This window comes from Vanessa atalanta, chromosome 2, assembly GCF_905147765.1.
Source record: "Vanessa atalanta chromosome 2, ilVanAtal1.2, whole genome shotgun sequence".
Classification (NCBI taxonomy): domain Eukaryota; kingdom Metazoa; phylum Arthropoda; class Insecta; order Lepidoptera; family Nymphalidae; genus Vanessa; species Vanessa atalanta.
In genome coordinates, this window is record NC_061872.1 from 8,731,304 (window position 1) to 8,748,902 (window position 17,599).

At 29.9% G+C, this 17,599-nt stretch overlaps 2 protein-coding genes across 2 annotated transcripts in view; both read right to left on the minus strand.

Annotated features, from left to right (window-relative positions):
* LOC125070155 (b(0,+)-type amino acid transporter 1-like) overlaps positions 1-8,358 on the minus strand; it is a 29,043-nt gene extending 20,685 nt beyond the window's left edge. Inside the window, exon 1 of the mRNA XM_047679898.1 lies at positions 8,261-8,358. Coding sequence (XP_047535854.1) covers positions 8,261-8,300 — 40 coding nt within the window. The 5' untranslated portion in view covers positions 8,301-8,358. The remainder of the gene's footprint in view (positions 1-8,260) is intronic.
* Positions 8,359-14,748: 6,390 nt separating this feature from the next.
* LOC125073803 (ras-related protein Rab-7a) lies at positions 14,749-17,396 on the minus strand. The gene has a single exon (XM_047684859.1). The coding sequence runs from the start codon at positions 17,280-17,282 to the stop codon at positions 16,656-16,658; it is 627 nt and encodes a 208-aa protein (XP_047540815.1). The 5' UTR covers positions 17,283-17,396; the 3' UTR covers positions 14,749-16,655.
* Between the last annotated feature and the right edge of the window lie 203 nt (positions 17,397-17,599).

Genomic DNA, 17,599 nt, shown 5'->3' on the forward strand with positions numbered 1-17,599 from the left:
GTGCAAACCTTTATTATATAACGTCTGGATGTTAGCCGATGCAAAAAAATATTCTTATGTACTGTACATTATTATGGAAATTAAATTTTGGAACACTGACAAAGGGATCGAATTGAATTCGAAACATGATATAAAATCATATATATATGTATAGTTGTATACACATGTCAAAAAAATATTGATCGTTTGAATTGGTATTCAGTGGCTGACACTTATTGAGATCAATAGATAGATGGAGTGACATTTTCAACAAATATAGCAACCGAACCAGGAATATAAAAAATATTGGATATAGAAATAACCTTTTTTACATATCATATATCATTGGTACTGTAAGAAAAATCAACCATCCGTTACAACGTCAATGCGCCACAAACCTTGGGAAATAAAATTTTATGTCCAAGCCTGTAATTACCCTGACTCGCTTACTTTACCAAAGTACAACAAAACCATGTATTGTTGTATTCCAGTACAAACCCTACTACTAAGTAAACTTTAACTTATATAGTTTTTCATTCAATTAAAATAAGAAAGTAACGAAAAATTAAAATGACAAATATAATAGCGTACATTTAATCTTTGAATATTGGTATCAAAACGCTAATCCAATTTATTATTTTAATAGAGATACGAAGAAAACTTAGTTACTGATAATGTTTCTCGAGTAAGGGCGAACGACCCTTTTTGTGACGTAGTGAATAAAACTAGTAGACGTATCGTCGCCAGAAAATGTCCTTTGTGCCCTTGAAACGACTTTACATCCAAGTTCTTAAATTGATAAAAGTATGAGACGTTTTTACTGCACTTAGAAGATAATACAATAAATCGAGCTTAGCAGGAGATCGAGAATACAAAACCAAGCGAGATTACTGCTTTTTATAAATGCTAAACTTATAGGTTTGTCTAGTACTCAGTGTAGAGAAAAAAATTTAGTAAGCTTGAATGTATAGGAAGTAATATTAAGCCATGAACTACAACTGTAAAATAGCAACTGAAGCTTTTTCTATAACAAAAGTGCTTTTAGCCCAGCTTTGGACTTTATTCGTAAAACTATTTTGATCAACTTAGTTTATATTGAATTCTTATTTAAACGCATACTTTTGATTAAATGTATTTCTATTAAATATTCTCTTCATGTCTATTCAATTTTGTTTATTTCATTATTATTTTATATTTAAATATATATATATATATATATTTAATAGGATATAATTCCCATTTTATTTATATGTACCACTAAATTAACATGTATTTTAAAAATAAATTAAACTCTGACCACCTAACGCCCTCCATTTTGCCGTCTACACGTGACATGCTCTAAAAATAGAATTTTTTTTTTCTAAACTTACATATAACGTGGTTACGTTTCGACGTTTTTTCGAATACGTACTATTTTACAAGTATAAAAACTTACAAGTGCTAAGCCACAGCAGTATATAATATATATGAATCCCAATGCTGGGAAAACGTCTTCTCTCCTGTAAAGCTTGGAGCTTATTCCACTCCAACTTCAATGGGATACATATCGCTCGCCCGAGATGAATCATTATTATAAACGCAATTCAAGAACATGAGAATTTTGTGTTGTCAGCCGGTTTGAACTCGTAATCAGAAGATTATATTGTATTAACGGCTCCCAAAAAACCAATACGTATAAGATATTTTTATTATACTAATTATTATTTTTATGACACGTTCATTGTCAATATTCAATGAACGTTTAATGCTAGCACTAGTGAAGCTGAAGAAGTATAAACACTCTTTTCATACTCTGCAATTACAACACAGATAAGCTTTAAAATGAAGCTGCAGACAGTATCACGATAGTATATTGTAGGTATAATTAGAATCGACCATCGTTTATTCTGAGATTGCTACGTCACAGGACCTCATATAACACAGCTCTTAAACGCCCGCTGAATTCCTAAATGCTTGATTCAAAGTAAATTATTAATTTAAACACTTATCATTATTTATAATTAAGACGAGGACACTAATTAACAATTCAATATTGTAAACGAAACATTCAATATTGTATCAACACTAATTGACCATATTCTAATTGTCTACTTCAGTTATACTAACAAATATAATTGATGACGTCATAGTTATACTCACTAAAAAAAGTAATATTCATTTGTAATCGCTCTATACTTTATTTATTTGTAACGTATTAAAACATTTTCAGTAGAAGATTACAACTAGATCGAAATTTATGCTAAATTTTTAAAGTCAACGTAACTAGCTCTGACATTTTCAATTTTGTATATACGTAGAATAATAGATAAGTCAGAGAGAATATTTTCAAAGTCAGTCAAAGGAGCGGGATTCGCTACGGACCAATCAATATGTTTCACGCATGCGTCAAAACGAGTTTAAGACATTTTTGCGATATGAAAAGCGTAGGCGGCTTGAATTTATATTTCAATTACATTGTTAAATAAAATTAATGAGACATATTGATATTCACTCATTGCTCTAATATGTGAACCGTATCATCTATCATTTTAAAAAGTAAATTTGTCAAAATGTCAGTAATGCTCTGTGACTCACTTAGAAATTATCTAAAACAAAATCAATAAATAAGTCCGTAATATTAAGTGCTGGCACACATTATTGTATACAAGCATTATTTAACAGATGTCTTATTAAGTAGATACTCTATGAGAACAATGCATTATAAAAACTAGCATTTTTGTATATTATTATATCAGGATACGTGGCATACCTAATTACAGGAAAAGTAATAAGTGATTTGATATATCTAATCTAATCAAGTCATTTCTAAATACATAAGTTGTCTTTATCCATCGACATTTTCCTCTTCACATTAATAGTTAACTATACGAAGTTTCTCAAATAATCCTGATGTCATTACAAATATGATCTCAACTTGATTTCATCTTATAAACTATTCAGTAGAAAATATTACGTCATGTTTTAATATTATGATTTTTAACATATATGGACGTCAGTTGTATTGCAAATGAAATCGTTCTTTTAATATGTTTTAATTAATTGCACTATCTATTGAATACTTGGTATCGGTCTCATTGGAAAAAATTAAACACATTGTGTATAGCTTTAAAGGTTCGTTCGTAAATTCATATATCCAAGTTTAGTCCAATTATTTGTTCACGTACCTAAAGAGAATGTGAACTTAAAAAAATGTTAGCAAAGCGTGGCGTCCCGGCCTACAATAATAATAAATTAAAGTAAATATAAATTATATAAATAATAATTAAAGTAAAACTATGATTTGTTGGCTGAATGTTTAATGTATGCAATGAATACGGTCAAGGTTCATTTTGTAGCTTTTTCGTTGGAAGTAATAAAATAAAAATTTAGTAAAATCAGTATATTAACTTTTTAATTAGATAAATCAGTATTGTTAACACTTGTGGGTTTTCTGGGTTTTATGAAAATAAAACACAGTCCAATAATTGGTATACTTCAATTATTAATATTTGGACAGCGTAACGTTGTGCCAGGAATTATTAAAACAACCGAATGTGTTCCTTTGGCGCGTCCTACCTTCTTTATAAAAAATAATCGGAAGTCAGTTTACGAACTATTAAGGTTAAATTATTGTTCACAGCGTAATTTATTACTATGATGATTAACGAAATTATTAATAATGAATATTTATATAAATATAGAAATAAGGTATTGGTAAATAAATTACTAAGATAAATATAATTGAGAATAGTTATTACATGCCACAATAGCTGGACGCCTATGTGCTACTTGTTAACAGTATATTTAAAACATTATTTTTATAAGATTTTAATTCGTTACTGTTACAAATATATGAATTTGCAAAAAGTAGTCAAATTGTCCATGTTTGAATCTCATTGTCTATGATTACTATATAATTAAATATTAATTATTATTTAACAGCACGCCCAAAGTCTATGTACTTATGAGTAGGGTCTATACTGAAGGACTCTGAATAGTGAAATTATTATTAGATGAAAAACATTATTACTTAAAGTGATAGTAATACAATTACTTATATCGTCACAAATGTATATTGTATTATTAAATGTATCGTAAATATTCCACGATAAAACTGTTAATTTCTTGCTCTCATTACATTTTTATTTTTCAATCATTGAATAATCTTTATTTTTTTACTTTAGGTAGGTAATTTTTATACATTAAGCCTACGTTCAATAATTTATGGAACAGTACTACGTCTGCCTCTGTAGCGTGAACTATGCTTTTAAAATACCTTAATTAAAATAGACGGTAGCTATTTGGCGCCTATTTTATTTGTAGCATGTCAGTCATTCGAGACATTCTATCGTTGCGTTTGATCTAGACTAGTCTACGTCAAATATGCTCCGTAGAACTAACTAATATATAACAGGGAAATTTCATTGTAAATCATCTTAATAATCTAAATGTAGTTTAGTTTTTGTTAACGTTTAAAGCCGAAATAGCCTAGTAGCAAAACGTCACTCATAACCGAAGATTGCGGGTTCAAGCCCGGGCAAGGTTATTGAGTTTTTGTAGAGTAGGTAATTATGTACTTTTTTGTATATAATTTACTGAAGTACCAAAATAAATTGGAAACTTTAAGGATGTTACTTAATCGTTTCAATGTTTATTTTAGGAACACATTAATTAAAAAAAAAAATCATTTTCCTTGAATTGCTGCTTATACTACCAATGAATCATGCTTATAGAGATAAGAAAAACTTTGTATCGAATACGTAGAAAATTATAAATATTTCTAATTAAGTACATTTAATGCCTGTAATGTTTCAACAATTTGCCTATTTCAGGTAGTTAGTTTTGATGCATGTTGTGAATTATACTTTTTATATGAAAACCGTAACACAATCTAGTGAGTCTGAACAAGGGTTATATATGCATTTTACCTACTCAATTTTTATTATATATTATATTTTTATTTTCGCAACTTCGTTCCAATCTTATCTTATTAGAATAAAAGTTAATCTTAAAACTCTTAGTATGTTTCGTACATTTGAATAAAGTCCCCATTAACACGCCTCGACGCGGAACACAGTGACTTACAAAATGTTACTCTATCATCATTAAATAAAATCACCCTCTATTTAAAAACATGCGCGATGGATTTTCCGAATCCTTACCCTAAATTATTTGGTGACGGCAGCCCTAGATTAAATTTATACTATCACTTTCTATACAAGCTACCCATCCTCGTAGTAAGAGCGTGGAATGATGCAATATGGTTAACAATCACACAATTTAAAAATCGGAACGCACACATTGTTAAAACTCTGATTAGGCCAACGACATTTTAAATGATGCCTCAACCCCTTAATTTATGATCGATCTGATTCCATCTTGACATATGTACTTGCTCGTTTGCTGTATATAGAAGTAAATAATTCGCAATTATGCAAATAGAAATTTTAAGAGGCTGTTAAAATAGAGTCCCAAAAATTATCTACGAGTAATATTTCATTAGGTACAATAAAAATGTTTTTTTAATGTCGGAGAGTAACATTGATTTTTAAGTCAGAGAAGATGAACACGTCATTAATTTTCTCGATGGAAAATTTAGATTCGATTTACGGTCTTTTATCTTAAAAAAACTATATTATATATATTGTAATATATGATATATATATTACATATATTTACGTTTAATTTAAACAACACTAATACTTTCTGCCTAACTCAAAACATTGTTTAGCAGGTATTTAGCTATAAACTGAACTTCTCTCTTTCTGGCCTAATTGAGTTTAAAGTCGTAAGAAGAAGACGTTGTTTAACTGATCACTCCCTAAACAACATTTTCGAGTGTAGCCATAAGTGGTTATCATGACATTACATCGTGAAAGTTTTAAATAAAGTATACAAGCCAAATGAAGCATCGTTAATTGAATCATCGTCGTCGATTTGAACGTTAACAAAAACTTGTATCATTTACGAGACAGAATAGAATATCAATCGAATCAATAACATACAGTGTAACATTGGAGCTGTCGATTAAAACGAACACGATATTATTGGTATTATAAATTCAGGGCAAAGATTATGGATTTATTGCGCCGGTATTTTCTGTTAATTCAATAACTAAGTGACCTACGAATTGCTTTATTGTTTTAATGTTCGTTGATAAAAATAATCTGATGGCAAGAATATGATAAATTATCGTTATATGCCCTACATTTTTTGATTCGTAAAAGCATCCATGATGTCAATGTTAGTTACAATGATTAACTAAATCCAAAGTAATTAATTAATTAATTATATGTAGGTAATTCTGTAATCCCAGGCAATCGAGGTAATAATAAATTAGATGATAAGCATTTTTATAATAAATTATTTTTTAAAGGAAATAAATAAGAAATACTTTTACTAAGAGATTTTTGTATCTGACATATTCGATGAATCCAACTCTATGTTAAATATAATTTGCTTAAATTGAGGTATATTTATTAAATCAACAACGTACATATTTATTAAATCAATTGTAATATCATATACTTAAACTGTTAATTTAAGTAAAGTTTCACAACTATGTATCCACTACACATTTGGAAGAAATTGTATCCTATACGTGTTGCTTTCCCCAAGAACAGTCCCTTCGCCGCGGAGCACAAGATTAATTGGACAAACAACTCGAGCACGTGAAAATTCAATGCTCGAATTTAAATCAGGGATATTCGTATTTTACTTATTCGATCTAATAAACTACGACGCTCAATGTGAAAGCTTATCTTTTAAGTGCTGTACAGTTTTCAATTAATCTAATGAGTCCGATAAGTATAGGACATGCCTTTCAATTAATTTCATTGATACAAAGACGGCATCAGTTAAGCGAAACCTTTGTTTGATTTGCTCCTGTCCTAATTAGGTACAGCACGCTATAAGGCTACGGCGTCAACATGTCCTATAGGTTTTCTTATCGTCTGTTAAACTTTCTTCTTACGTTATAGTTTTTATTTTTGTTAAATTAAAATTTTATGTTATAATTGCAATTATATAGATTTATTTATTAATCAAAGAGAATCTAATCTAGGAAATATATAAATGTCATATTTCACTGTAACAAGTACTTAAAATTATTAAAAAAAAAAATTATGCTCAAAATTATACATCGCCTTCGACTAATATAATTATATATTACCGTTGCCTTGAATATATATAGAAAAAAAAAATACCAAAATTACAAATATATTTTATGTTTTCATATTAATAAAATAATAAGGTTTGTGTCACAGCCTCTATAACTATTGAATAGATAGTACGGAAGAGGAGAACATCAAAAACCGAGTTTCTGTAGCTATGAAATATTCAACCAAAAGTCAAGAGACGTGAATAAATAAAATCAATAAATAAATTATTAATTATTATGTAGGAATGTATATATATGTAGGAATATTCTGACAGATAATACATAGCACAATATTTTATTTTTAACAATATAGAGAAAAAAGTAATCGATTTGAATTGATAATTGTAGTTGGAATTGGAACCACAGGTGGAAAAGAAAATCTTTATCATTTTTTATTAAAAAAGTAAGGTACTTTCATATCTCGAAAAGTAAACTAGACAGGAAAAGAATGATTGTGGTATAGATATCCATAGACAATTGAGTTTATTATATTTAAATTTACACATTCACTTCAAATGAACCCACTAACTATAAATAGCATTAAATATTAAAGGGTTTATTGTTTGCTATTGGAATAACTCTTTGCTAATTGTCCCTTTGCATGTAGCGCAAGGTCAATGAGGACACATGGAATTTGAGAGGAGTATCATCGTTTATTGAAGAAGTACAAAACTTATCATAAATAAAAATAAACATCTTCGCAAATTAGATTGAAATTACAATTATTAAATTATTATTTACATAAAATCAAATTCATGAAACTTTTTAGTTGAAAATGTACATGTAGATGTAACATTTTTATATTCATTTTGAAAATAATTATTAGATTCTTAATAGAATATTCTTAATTACATTTATTATACTTATATTGTCGTAATTACATTTAATAGTACTACCATACATATACCATATATAAAATATTTAAGGAAATGAGTTTTACGTCTTTTCAGTTTCGATACTAGTAGATATATATACATTCATTTTCTTTAAAAAAATGTTATGTATATTGAATTTCAACCACGATGATTTTTATTTAAGACCATAGTGTAACGTTACCCATTTAGGTATATAAAAAAAACACTTAAAGACGTTTTTGTATGGTCCACTTGTGTTTTCTTAGAAAATATAACGTAAAGCACTTACCATTACATGCAATCCCAGGCGGCTGTTCATGGTGATGCATTTCTCGGAGCACCGTGATGCGTGTGAAGAATCGCGCCCTTTCATGTCACAAGCGAGACTAAACGACCGACTAGCTAGCCGGCTGAAATGCTGTAGCTTCGTCCCCTCCCCGCTTCGCATGCGCACGCTGAAGTGAAGACGTACCTCCATACTTCGGACAAATTACGTATGATGTAGTACGTTAATGAATGAGAAATGGTTATGGTGGTACATTTAATTTGATCGTGTTTATGGAATCACAATTCAATGATAGAGATGGGCGGAAGGATTTTAATGTTGTTTAATATTTTATGTATAAAAAAATTATCACACTTTTTTCTTTTTGGAACATCTGGCTATAGTATTTTGTCTATTTATTTTGCTTCAGCAAATACTTTCTTTAAAACGTTGATTTTTTATACGGTTTTCAACATAATTCAAGTATTATTGTGTTATAATAAGTACATTCACATTAAATTTAATACTACATTAAAGAGTGATGTTAGTTGATAGATAAAAAACACATGGATGAAAAAAAAATACTTCAGATAATATGTGATATTTCAATAAAGGCATGTGAAAACAGATTAACTTCCTATTAAGACGAGAAGAAAGGAAAAACTTAGCATTACAACACACAACAAATAAAAGTTTTATTTTTCAATTATATAATATATAGATACAGATTGACGCAAATAAATTTTCATAGAGCAATGACACGAAAACTATTGATCATATCCAAAAGTGTTTAACATAAAAGTTTTAGTACTCGATAAGGCCGTTATATTGGACCAGTATTTCTTCTTCGGTGGAGACTCTGAAGCTAAGTCAAAGTGTGCTGCACTTTTTTAAATAGAAACCTGTGGTTTTTTTTTCGATGTCATTTTTACCTATATTTAAACAAATTCACTCTAGTCACTCAAAGTATGGAATCTGTAGTAGAAAAATCAAAACATAACCGAATGCATTAACCTTGGTTTGGGTCTACCTACAGATGATGTTTGAAGTGGTAAACCGTTACTTTTAAACACATGTTAATTTGCTAATTAAATGACCGTCTAACATCAGCTAACATTTGTGATGTAACCACAATTTTAATAAATTCATTCCTCAAATAAGGTAAATAGGGTATTAAAGTCCATATAGAAGATTGACATTATTAAAGTATGATATTGTCAGTATTTTTGGATATTCATTCCCTAAACGGGAAAACGAAAGATAAAACGATTTGGTATTAGTTCGGAAGGATTTAATATACGATGATGATAGTGATGTCGTCCTGACCGATTTGGGCCATAACAGCCAATCTCAAGAGAGAGAGTCTTTCTGTTGAGCTAACTATAGAAAAAGCCTATGCAGAGCTTGAGCGTGTCATTGTTATATACAGGCCCCCTAGTGGATTATATGAATTGTTTGAAAATGAATTGGAAAATGTTTTATCGAAATTATCTAACTAATAAATAAATTATTGTTTGTGAAGATTTTAATATAAATTTACTGCATAATTCAACCTCAAGGTTCAGATCTTTGTTAAGTTTATATAATGTAGTAAATCTTTTCTAAGAACCAACTATAATAACAGATTTCACAGCAACTTATATAGATAACATATTTGCAACCTATATTCCACAAAACAAAATTATTATTTATAAATTAAATTCAAATCATTGTGGACAACAAGCTTTATTATCCTTGTAAAAAAAATAAGCAATTCTGAAAAGATAATATTTGTTCCTTGACCACAAGTAGTATTGAGAAGTTTAGAAGTAACGTAATGGCCAATCTCCCACACCGACAGGTGATAATCCTAATGTTTTGTATAACAATCTATATAAATGAATTAGAAACAACTTCAATGCCATATTCATTTCTAAAACAGTTAAAACACAAAACTTTTTAAAATTCAATGATTGGGTGACTCATACATTAGAAACTAATGTATGAGCTTTATAATAAAAGGAAGTATATACCATTATACTGCCACTTTTGACAACTCAGTATGTAAGTAACTATTCAAGATTATTTAGAAAAGTGTGCTTTTTGGCAAAATCTTTAACTATAAAAAATAAAATTAAGAATACACGTGACAAGATAAAAATGACTTGGAAATTGTTATTAATAGTGAAACTGGTAGAGTCGGCATTCGCAGATTCGAATTGACCTTGAATTATTATAATAAAGTCGTAAATATTGAAAGAGAAGTTGCTTTACTTTTAGAAAAAAAAAAATTGTTGACATATCAGTTTTTGCAACTAAGTTACTTATTTCTTCTGTTACTGAGTCATTGATCAAAGAAAATGTAAGAGAATGCAAATCAAACTTTAACTTTATCCCAATAAACCAATGACATAATATGTACGTTTAAGTCATTAAACATTAAGAAAACAGCTGATCTGTGGGGGATTTCTGTAAAGGCGATAAATTCAATTATCGATGTGATTGCACCTTATCTTGCAATAATATTTAATAGTTGTGTTCAACCTGATGAAACATAATAAAGTTATTCCAATATTTAAATCGGGTAGTTCTTCAGACCCCAACGACTATAGACCAACCTCAATACTACCTACCCTCAGCAAAATATTTGAAAAAAATATTCTAAATCAAATATAAGCATACTTCAACAGACAATTATTAGCATGCTTCATAGAAAACAATTTGGATTTACGAGGGGTCGATCGACAACTGACGTAGGTATCGAGCTTATAATCTAGGAAGCCTGGGAGAGCTAACAGGATACCTTAGGAATTTTCTGCGACTTATCCAAATGAGCCTTTGATTGTGTTCAACATGAAACTCCGGTCAGGAAACTATATCACTATGGAATTAGAGAATGTGCGCTCGACCTTCGGACTTCTTATCTTAACAATAGAATTCAGAGGGTTGATCATAAAGGAAAAAGGTCTCCTAGGGTCTCATTTGGTATGGGGGTTCAATTGTTGGACCTTTTCTATTCCTCATATACATAAAAGACTTGCCCTTTCTAGTTGGGAACAAACATGATCTAGTATTATTTGCTGATGATAATTCTTTAGTTTTTAAAATTAATAGAAAGCAGATATAGTATGACGATATGAACAATGCTATCTCCGATGTACACTGGCTTAGCGTAAATAAGCTTAGGCTAAATAATAAAAAAAAAAGTGTAAAATTTAGAACTCCAAATGTGCAAAATGTAAAAACTCACATTTTGCACATTTGGATGTACTTATCAGTGGGGAAGCCATGGTTCCAGTTGAATCAGCTGAATTTCTTGGCCTTACTGTTGATGCTAAGTTGCAATGGGTACATGGAATATGTATATATTAACGGATTGGCGAGACTGAGTTCTGCGGCATTTGCGGTCAAAATTATTTATTTACTTAGTACTTATTTAATTAGTTGCTTTACCGATGTTGACACCCCTCACTTAGCATATTTCAGTTATTTTCACATTTTTCAGTATAATGTCTCACGTTATTATGCTTTGGGGTAACGTAGCCGCTTTCCATACTGTATTTGTGCTGCAGAAAAGGGCTATTTTCGCAAACTATAACTTACGAGATAAACAATCATTACGGTATAAATTTAAAGAAATCAAGATATTAACTGTTGCTTCCCAATATATATTCTCTAATGTTATGCATGTACGGAAAAATATTAATGATTTTATAAGAAATTTGATACTCGTAACATTGGTACAATAACACACAAACTTGTTACTCCTGTTACTCGTCTGCATAGAGTCAGTAACTCGTTTATAGGGCAATGTATGCCGTTCTCCAACAGGATTCCAGAAAGCGTTCAAAATGCTTCTATTGCCAAATTAAAAAAAATGTTAATGTACGCTTGTGTGCGAAAGGTTATTATACAATTAGTGAGTTTATGATTGATAGCACACCTTGTGAATTAAATGATCGCCTCCTGGCTATTTCTATTCATATTCAATATATGTATTTAATAAATTTGACAAATAAAAGACCCTCTGAGTTTCTTTCGCCGGTTCTTCTCAGGTCAGGGTCTTTTCCGAACCGGTGGTAGAGTTTAATTTGACTATCAATAAGTAAGTGTAAAGCTTCCATATTTAATAAAGGAATTTGAGTTTGAATTTTAAATCAAACCATGACCTTGATGCTCGGGTCTGTCAAATAGCTGGTGATCCAGTTGCATATTTCCCGGGAAGTCCGTAGGCTTAGAAATAAGTTTTGTGCCACATGCGAGCAAAGGCCTCCACTATGTCGAAACTGGATGCTAATGCCTCCCCGTTGGACACAACTGATTCCGCCCATCTATGTGTCACGTAAACTAGAAGATCACCGGCTAAGAGACCCCGACTAAACTATGCTTCTGGGCGCAAACGTCAATCAAAGGCACTGCAGGAGTTGACAGTTAATAAAGGAAATGTAATGAAATGAATCCACTATCTTGGAGAACAAGAAGGTCATGGCTATAGTCCTTTAATTAGACAGGTCTGATCAGTTGACTTTTTCAGAGATCAAGTGATTCAGCGCTGGTATTTGCATCACGAGTTGGTGCGTTAGGCCAGTCGTGGTAACGTTCCCGCTTTAGGCGTCCCGGTCACAGCATTAATCAGATTTGTGGAATGAAAGTATTTAAAAAGATGCAGGATAAGCGGTATTATGGTTCAGGGCTGTATATTAAAAGTAGATATATCTCTTGGCTCGTTCCTGATTGTAGAATCTATAATATTTGTTTAAATGGATCTAGTAATTTCAGATGATCATGTGGTCTCAGCCTGTGGCTTATGATGAAACCAGTGCAGAAAGGATTCTTTCCTACTATTTCCAACATATGTTTATAGCTAAAGAGTAGGGCTAATGAGCAATTTAACGATTACCATTTATTGATATTAAATGCTTACTCTTACTGCAATTAATAATGAGCAAAAATACATATTTATTGGTAGCACTGTTTTTTGTTGCAGTCAACATATTTGGCACTCTTAAAAACTTAATAAAGCTACCTACTAATAGCCACAAGGTAGTTTGTGACTTAAACGGGAGGATATCCCACGCTTTTGCTTACTTATTACTTATTAGTTTAGTATATTTACCTGGAAAAAATATAATATTTACCAAATATTTTATTGTATTTAATATGGCTTCCAAATGTAACATTCCAAGTTCAGGAGTAGTCAGAATTTAATCAATTTTGCCATCGATATTTTATATATAAAAACGACAAATAAATAAAATAATAATAAAATTAAAAAAAAAAAAACATAATAAACTGTTCTTTTACATTACACAACGGAAAATCCGTTGCGGTTTTTTTTAATAGGTAGATTGATTCAAGAGAAAGGTTTTTTATGTATAAAACATGCACAATATAGTAGAAAAACACTGATAATTTTAAAGATTTCTAAAGTAATGTCTTAAATAAACACATTTTGCGCTTACATTGCAAATGTTGGCTGAACCCTACGACATAGATCAAAATAATGTATTACAGTATTGTACACGTTAAAAACGTCTTCAAAAAAGTCCGCGATGGTATTTGTCTATCTCTCAGGAATAACCCAGAATAACCATTTTTTATCCTTAATTTTTTAATAATGGCTTATTTTCGAAGCGATTTTAAGCAATACAGCATTAATCCTTATCCAATTGAGTACATTTGAGTACAGTACATTGTGCATTTAATATAGATTAATATGGCATTTTACAGCATGTATTTTAAAAGAATATTTTCAAAGATATTACAAATTTAAAACGCAGGGACACAGGAGTTTGTTTTATCTAATGACTGAAAAACTGTGAACATTGTAAGACATTCTGTGGTTAGTATCAGCATTGCATCCGTGCGAATCCTGGGCGGTTCGCTAGTTTAATATAAAATATAGAGCCAGTCGGAAGAAATAACTCTTAACATAATTGCACACTGCTTTGTACTGGTAAATTAAAGATTGGTGACATCTATGCCTGTTCCAGTTGATGTGGGAATAAAGATAATCAAACCTTAGTTACGAATTTCATGCGATATGCTAATAACTCTGCTATATTGTGCACTACTAAGAGTTTGTGATTAATATATATTTATTTATAATATAACACTATTACTCTTCACTACTTCTGATAACAGTGTTGTCTACGTTCAAATTGGCATTTTTCGCAAATCCTTAGTGAATATCATAAATTAATCAAGCTCTCGAATAATGATATCGCATTAAGTTGCTATCAAATGTTGTTAATTTGGCTTTTCTCCTCTTATGATTGGAATAGAGTATGTTACTAGTTCCTACCTATATGACATTTGAGGACTATATGACATATTCACGTGTTTTGTGTTTAGTACTACGTAAAATATAATACATTTTAAATAAATTGGACATTCTTGGATTTAAGTATACCTGCTACTTTCGATTCAGACTCAAATGCTGTTTTTCAAATAACAGCCGCTTCGAATTTACATTTTTTAACAAATTAATAAGTAATTTTATTCTGTACAGATAGGAGAATGAAACAAGAATCTTATGTGGATTTTTATTTATTAATATAAAATTAAAAGCAACCAATTACAGCGTATGTCGTATTTCTTTACCTTTAAACTATATCTTATCATTTAAGTTATTGTTTATTAAAATCCAATAAGATCCCCCAAATAACAAGTAGTAGGGGGATTAATACAATCATTCGAAATCCAATTGCATGTATACAAGAAGGCAAGGTCTGTGACATGCCCATGTCTTCCAACTTAATATTTAAATGGCATATTTTATTTCAATGATAGGCCATGACTGCAAACTCTTTAAAGCAGATCTACAACATTCATTATTATAGTCCATAAGCTCTGCCATAGCTGCGTATCAGTTACTTCTGAGCATAAAAATACATAATGATATAACTACCTTAAGGTAAGAAACACAATCATAGCTCCCATATGCAGAGAGCTAGTTGAAGCTATTGTAATGATTCAAAGTATTAAGAGTAATATTTTATCAACACACATTATCTTATGACTAAATGATTAGTTTTGCATGGACGACTGGTGCTGTATTATATGCATGTCCTTATTATAACTTTATGATAAAGATAACCATTCCAGTAACAATATTTACTATGATATATAGCAATTTTATTAAAATAATGAGTGTATTACAAAATGCTGAGTAACTTATTATTTGTAAACATGATATTATTTACCATTAACTACTTATATCTATCAATATAAAATTCAAATATATACAGAAATATTTAATGATTGTGTTATAAAAAAACAACTGTTAACTTTGTTCATTTACTAACTTAAAACAAAACAGTTATATATATAATAAATGAAAAAGAATTTCATTCGAAATTTCATTTTAAATTTTGATAGCAATTTTTTATCTTTAAATGCTTGAAAATGTAACATGGTTTATAGTAGCACTAATTTAAAATCATTACTTTTTAATAATCCAATAATAAGAACTACAGAATGACAGTTACAATTATAATGACAGATTATTATAAAAACATAGATAAAATAACAAATGTTTATTACATTTCACTTCAGCAAACAAACCTTCAAAATATTATCAAAACTGTATTCAAAATGTATATGTATTTTAAGGAAATCTGGTTAATTTTGTTATCTTTAGTATAAGTATTATTTTAGTACTGTGATGATATACTAAGGATTTTTTAAAACATACTTAACTTCCATCCAATAATCATTCTGTTCCTTAACAAACATTTTTGATATAACTTCATAAAACTATAAAACAAAATAAAACGGTAAACACAATTTTGTATTCGAAAGATCTTTATATAGACTTGAAGTAGTTTTAACACAAATAGTTCCTACAACATATAATTTTCAGTAAAGTGTGTTTATTATTTTGCTCCATTCAATGTTACAAATATAAACTTTATTGTTTGCACTTCTTCTCAAATACCTTATTCTCTTCTGATATACAATTTTTTTTTTATAAATTATTACTTACAACAAAATCAATATGAATCAATTTTTAATTCTGTGTCACTACCATTTTTAGGAAAATATTATCACAATTAATTTAATTTTGGTTATCATTTTAATAATGACTACAGATGCATAAATTTATTAATTTAATTTTTAATTAAATTTACTGTTTAGATTATACTAAACAGATTCAGTTGTACTTCAATAAAACAATAAGAACTGCCATGATCAATTTGTAAATGTGACAAAAGCAAATTTGTTTTTAAATGTATAATGCTAAATTACACAACTGCACATGTATTTTATATAAATTGCCAAAATAAAAGTGAAAGATTGATCACACCTATACATTTTTTACATATAAAATATCAGAGTAACTATTACTTATAAATTAAAATTATACTCTAATGTAATAAATTTTATATAAAATAAGGAGACACTAGTATATTGCCAATGTTGAAAAGTAGTATGGAACCTAGCAAGCACAGTTATCTCCGTCCCTGTTGCGACCATTATCATTAGCATTCAGCTTGATTTGATCAGGGAACTCATTGTACAGCTCTGCTTCTGTTTCTTGCGCCAACGCATTGCGTGCTATTGTTTGAAACGCGAGTTCGACATTCACAGCTTCTTTGGCACTTGTTTCGAAATAAGGGATGTCATTTTTACTTTGACACCATTGCTGGGCTCGTTTCGCAGATACAGCACGATTATCCAAATCAACTTTATTACCTAGTATAACGAATGGAAAGTTTTCCGGATCGCGTGGAGATGCTTGTATCAAAAATTCGTCTCTCCAACTCTCCAAGGACTTAAACGTGTTGGGGGCAGTTACGTCAAAAACTAAGACGCAACAATCCGCCCCACGATAAAACGCAACCCCTAGTGATTGGAATCGCTCTTGCCCCGCTGTGTCCCAGATCTGCATTGTGACGATACGGTCGTCGACAATTACCTCTTTCGTGAGAAAATCAGCGCCTATTGTCGCCTTGTACTGGTTGGAAAATTTTTTATTGACAAACTGATTCATCAATGAAGTTTTACCAACGCCACTGTCGCCCAGGATGATAACTTTTAAAAGAACCTTTTTCCTTGAAGACATTTTGCACGAAAATTTACACAATTAGTACGAAAAATAAAAATAATAGTCACTCTTTGTCTGTAGGTACTTTTTGACATAAAACGAAATTGATAAATGCGTCACCTGTTTGCAATGTTACCATTGGTAAAATAACGTAATCCTGTTATACATGCTCCAATAAGGATCTTTTAGACTAAAGTCCGAAGTCCAAATCGATCATTCTATTTATTTTTAAGATATATTTAGATTTCGACTAATTAGTTTAACCACCAACTAAAACCACTGATTAACAGTATATTTTTAAGCTCTTCATTTAAAATTACTATTTGTATTTAATT

Bases quoted from the DNA above. Each gene is read 5' to 3' on its own strand.
- LOC125073803 (XM_047684859.1), bottom strand. From the start codon at position 17,282: ATGTCTTCAAGGAAAAAGGTTCTTTTAAAAGTTATCATCCTGGGCGAC.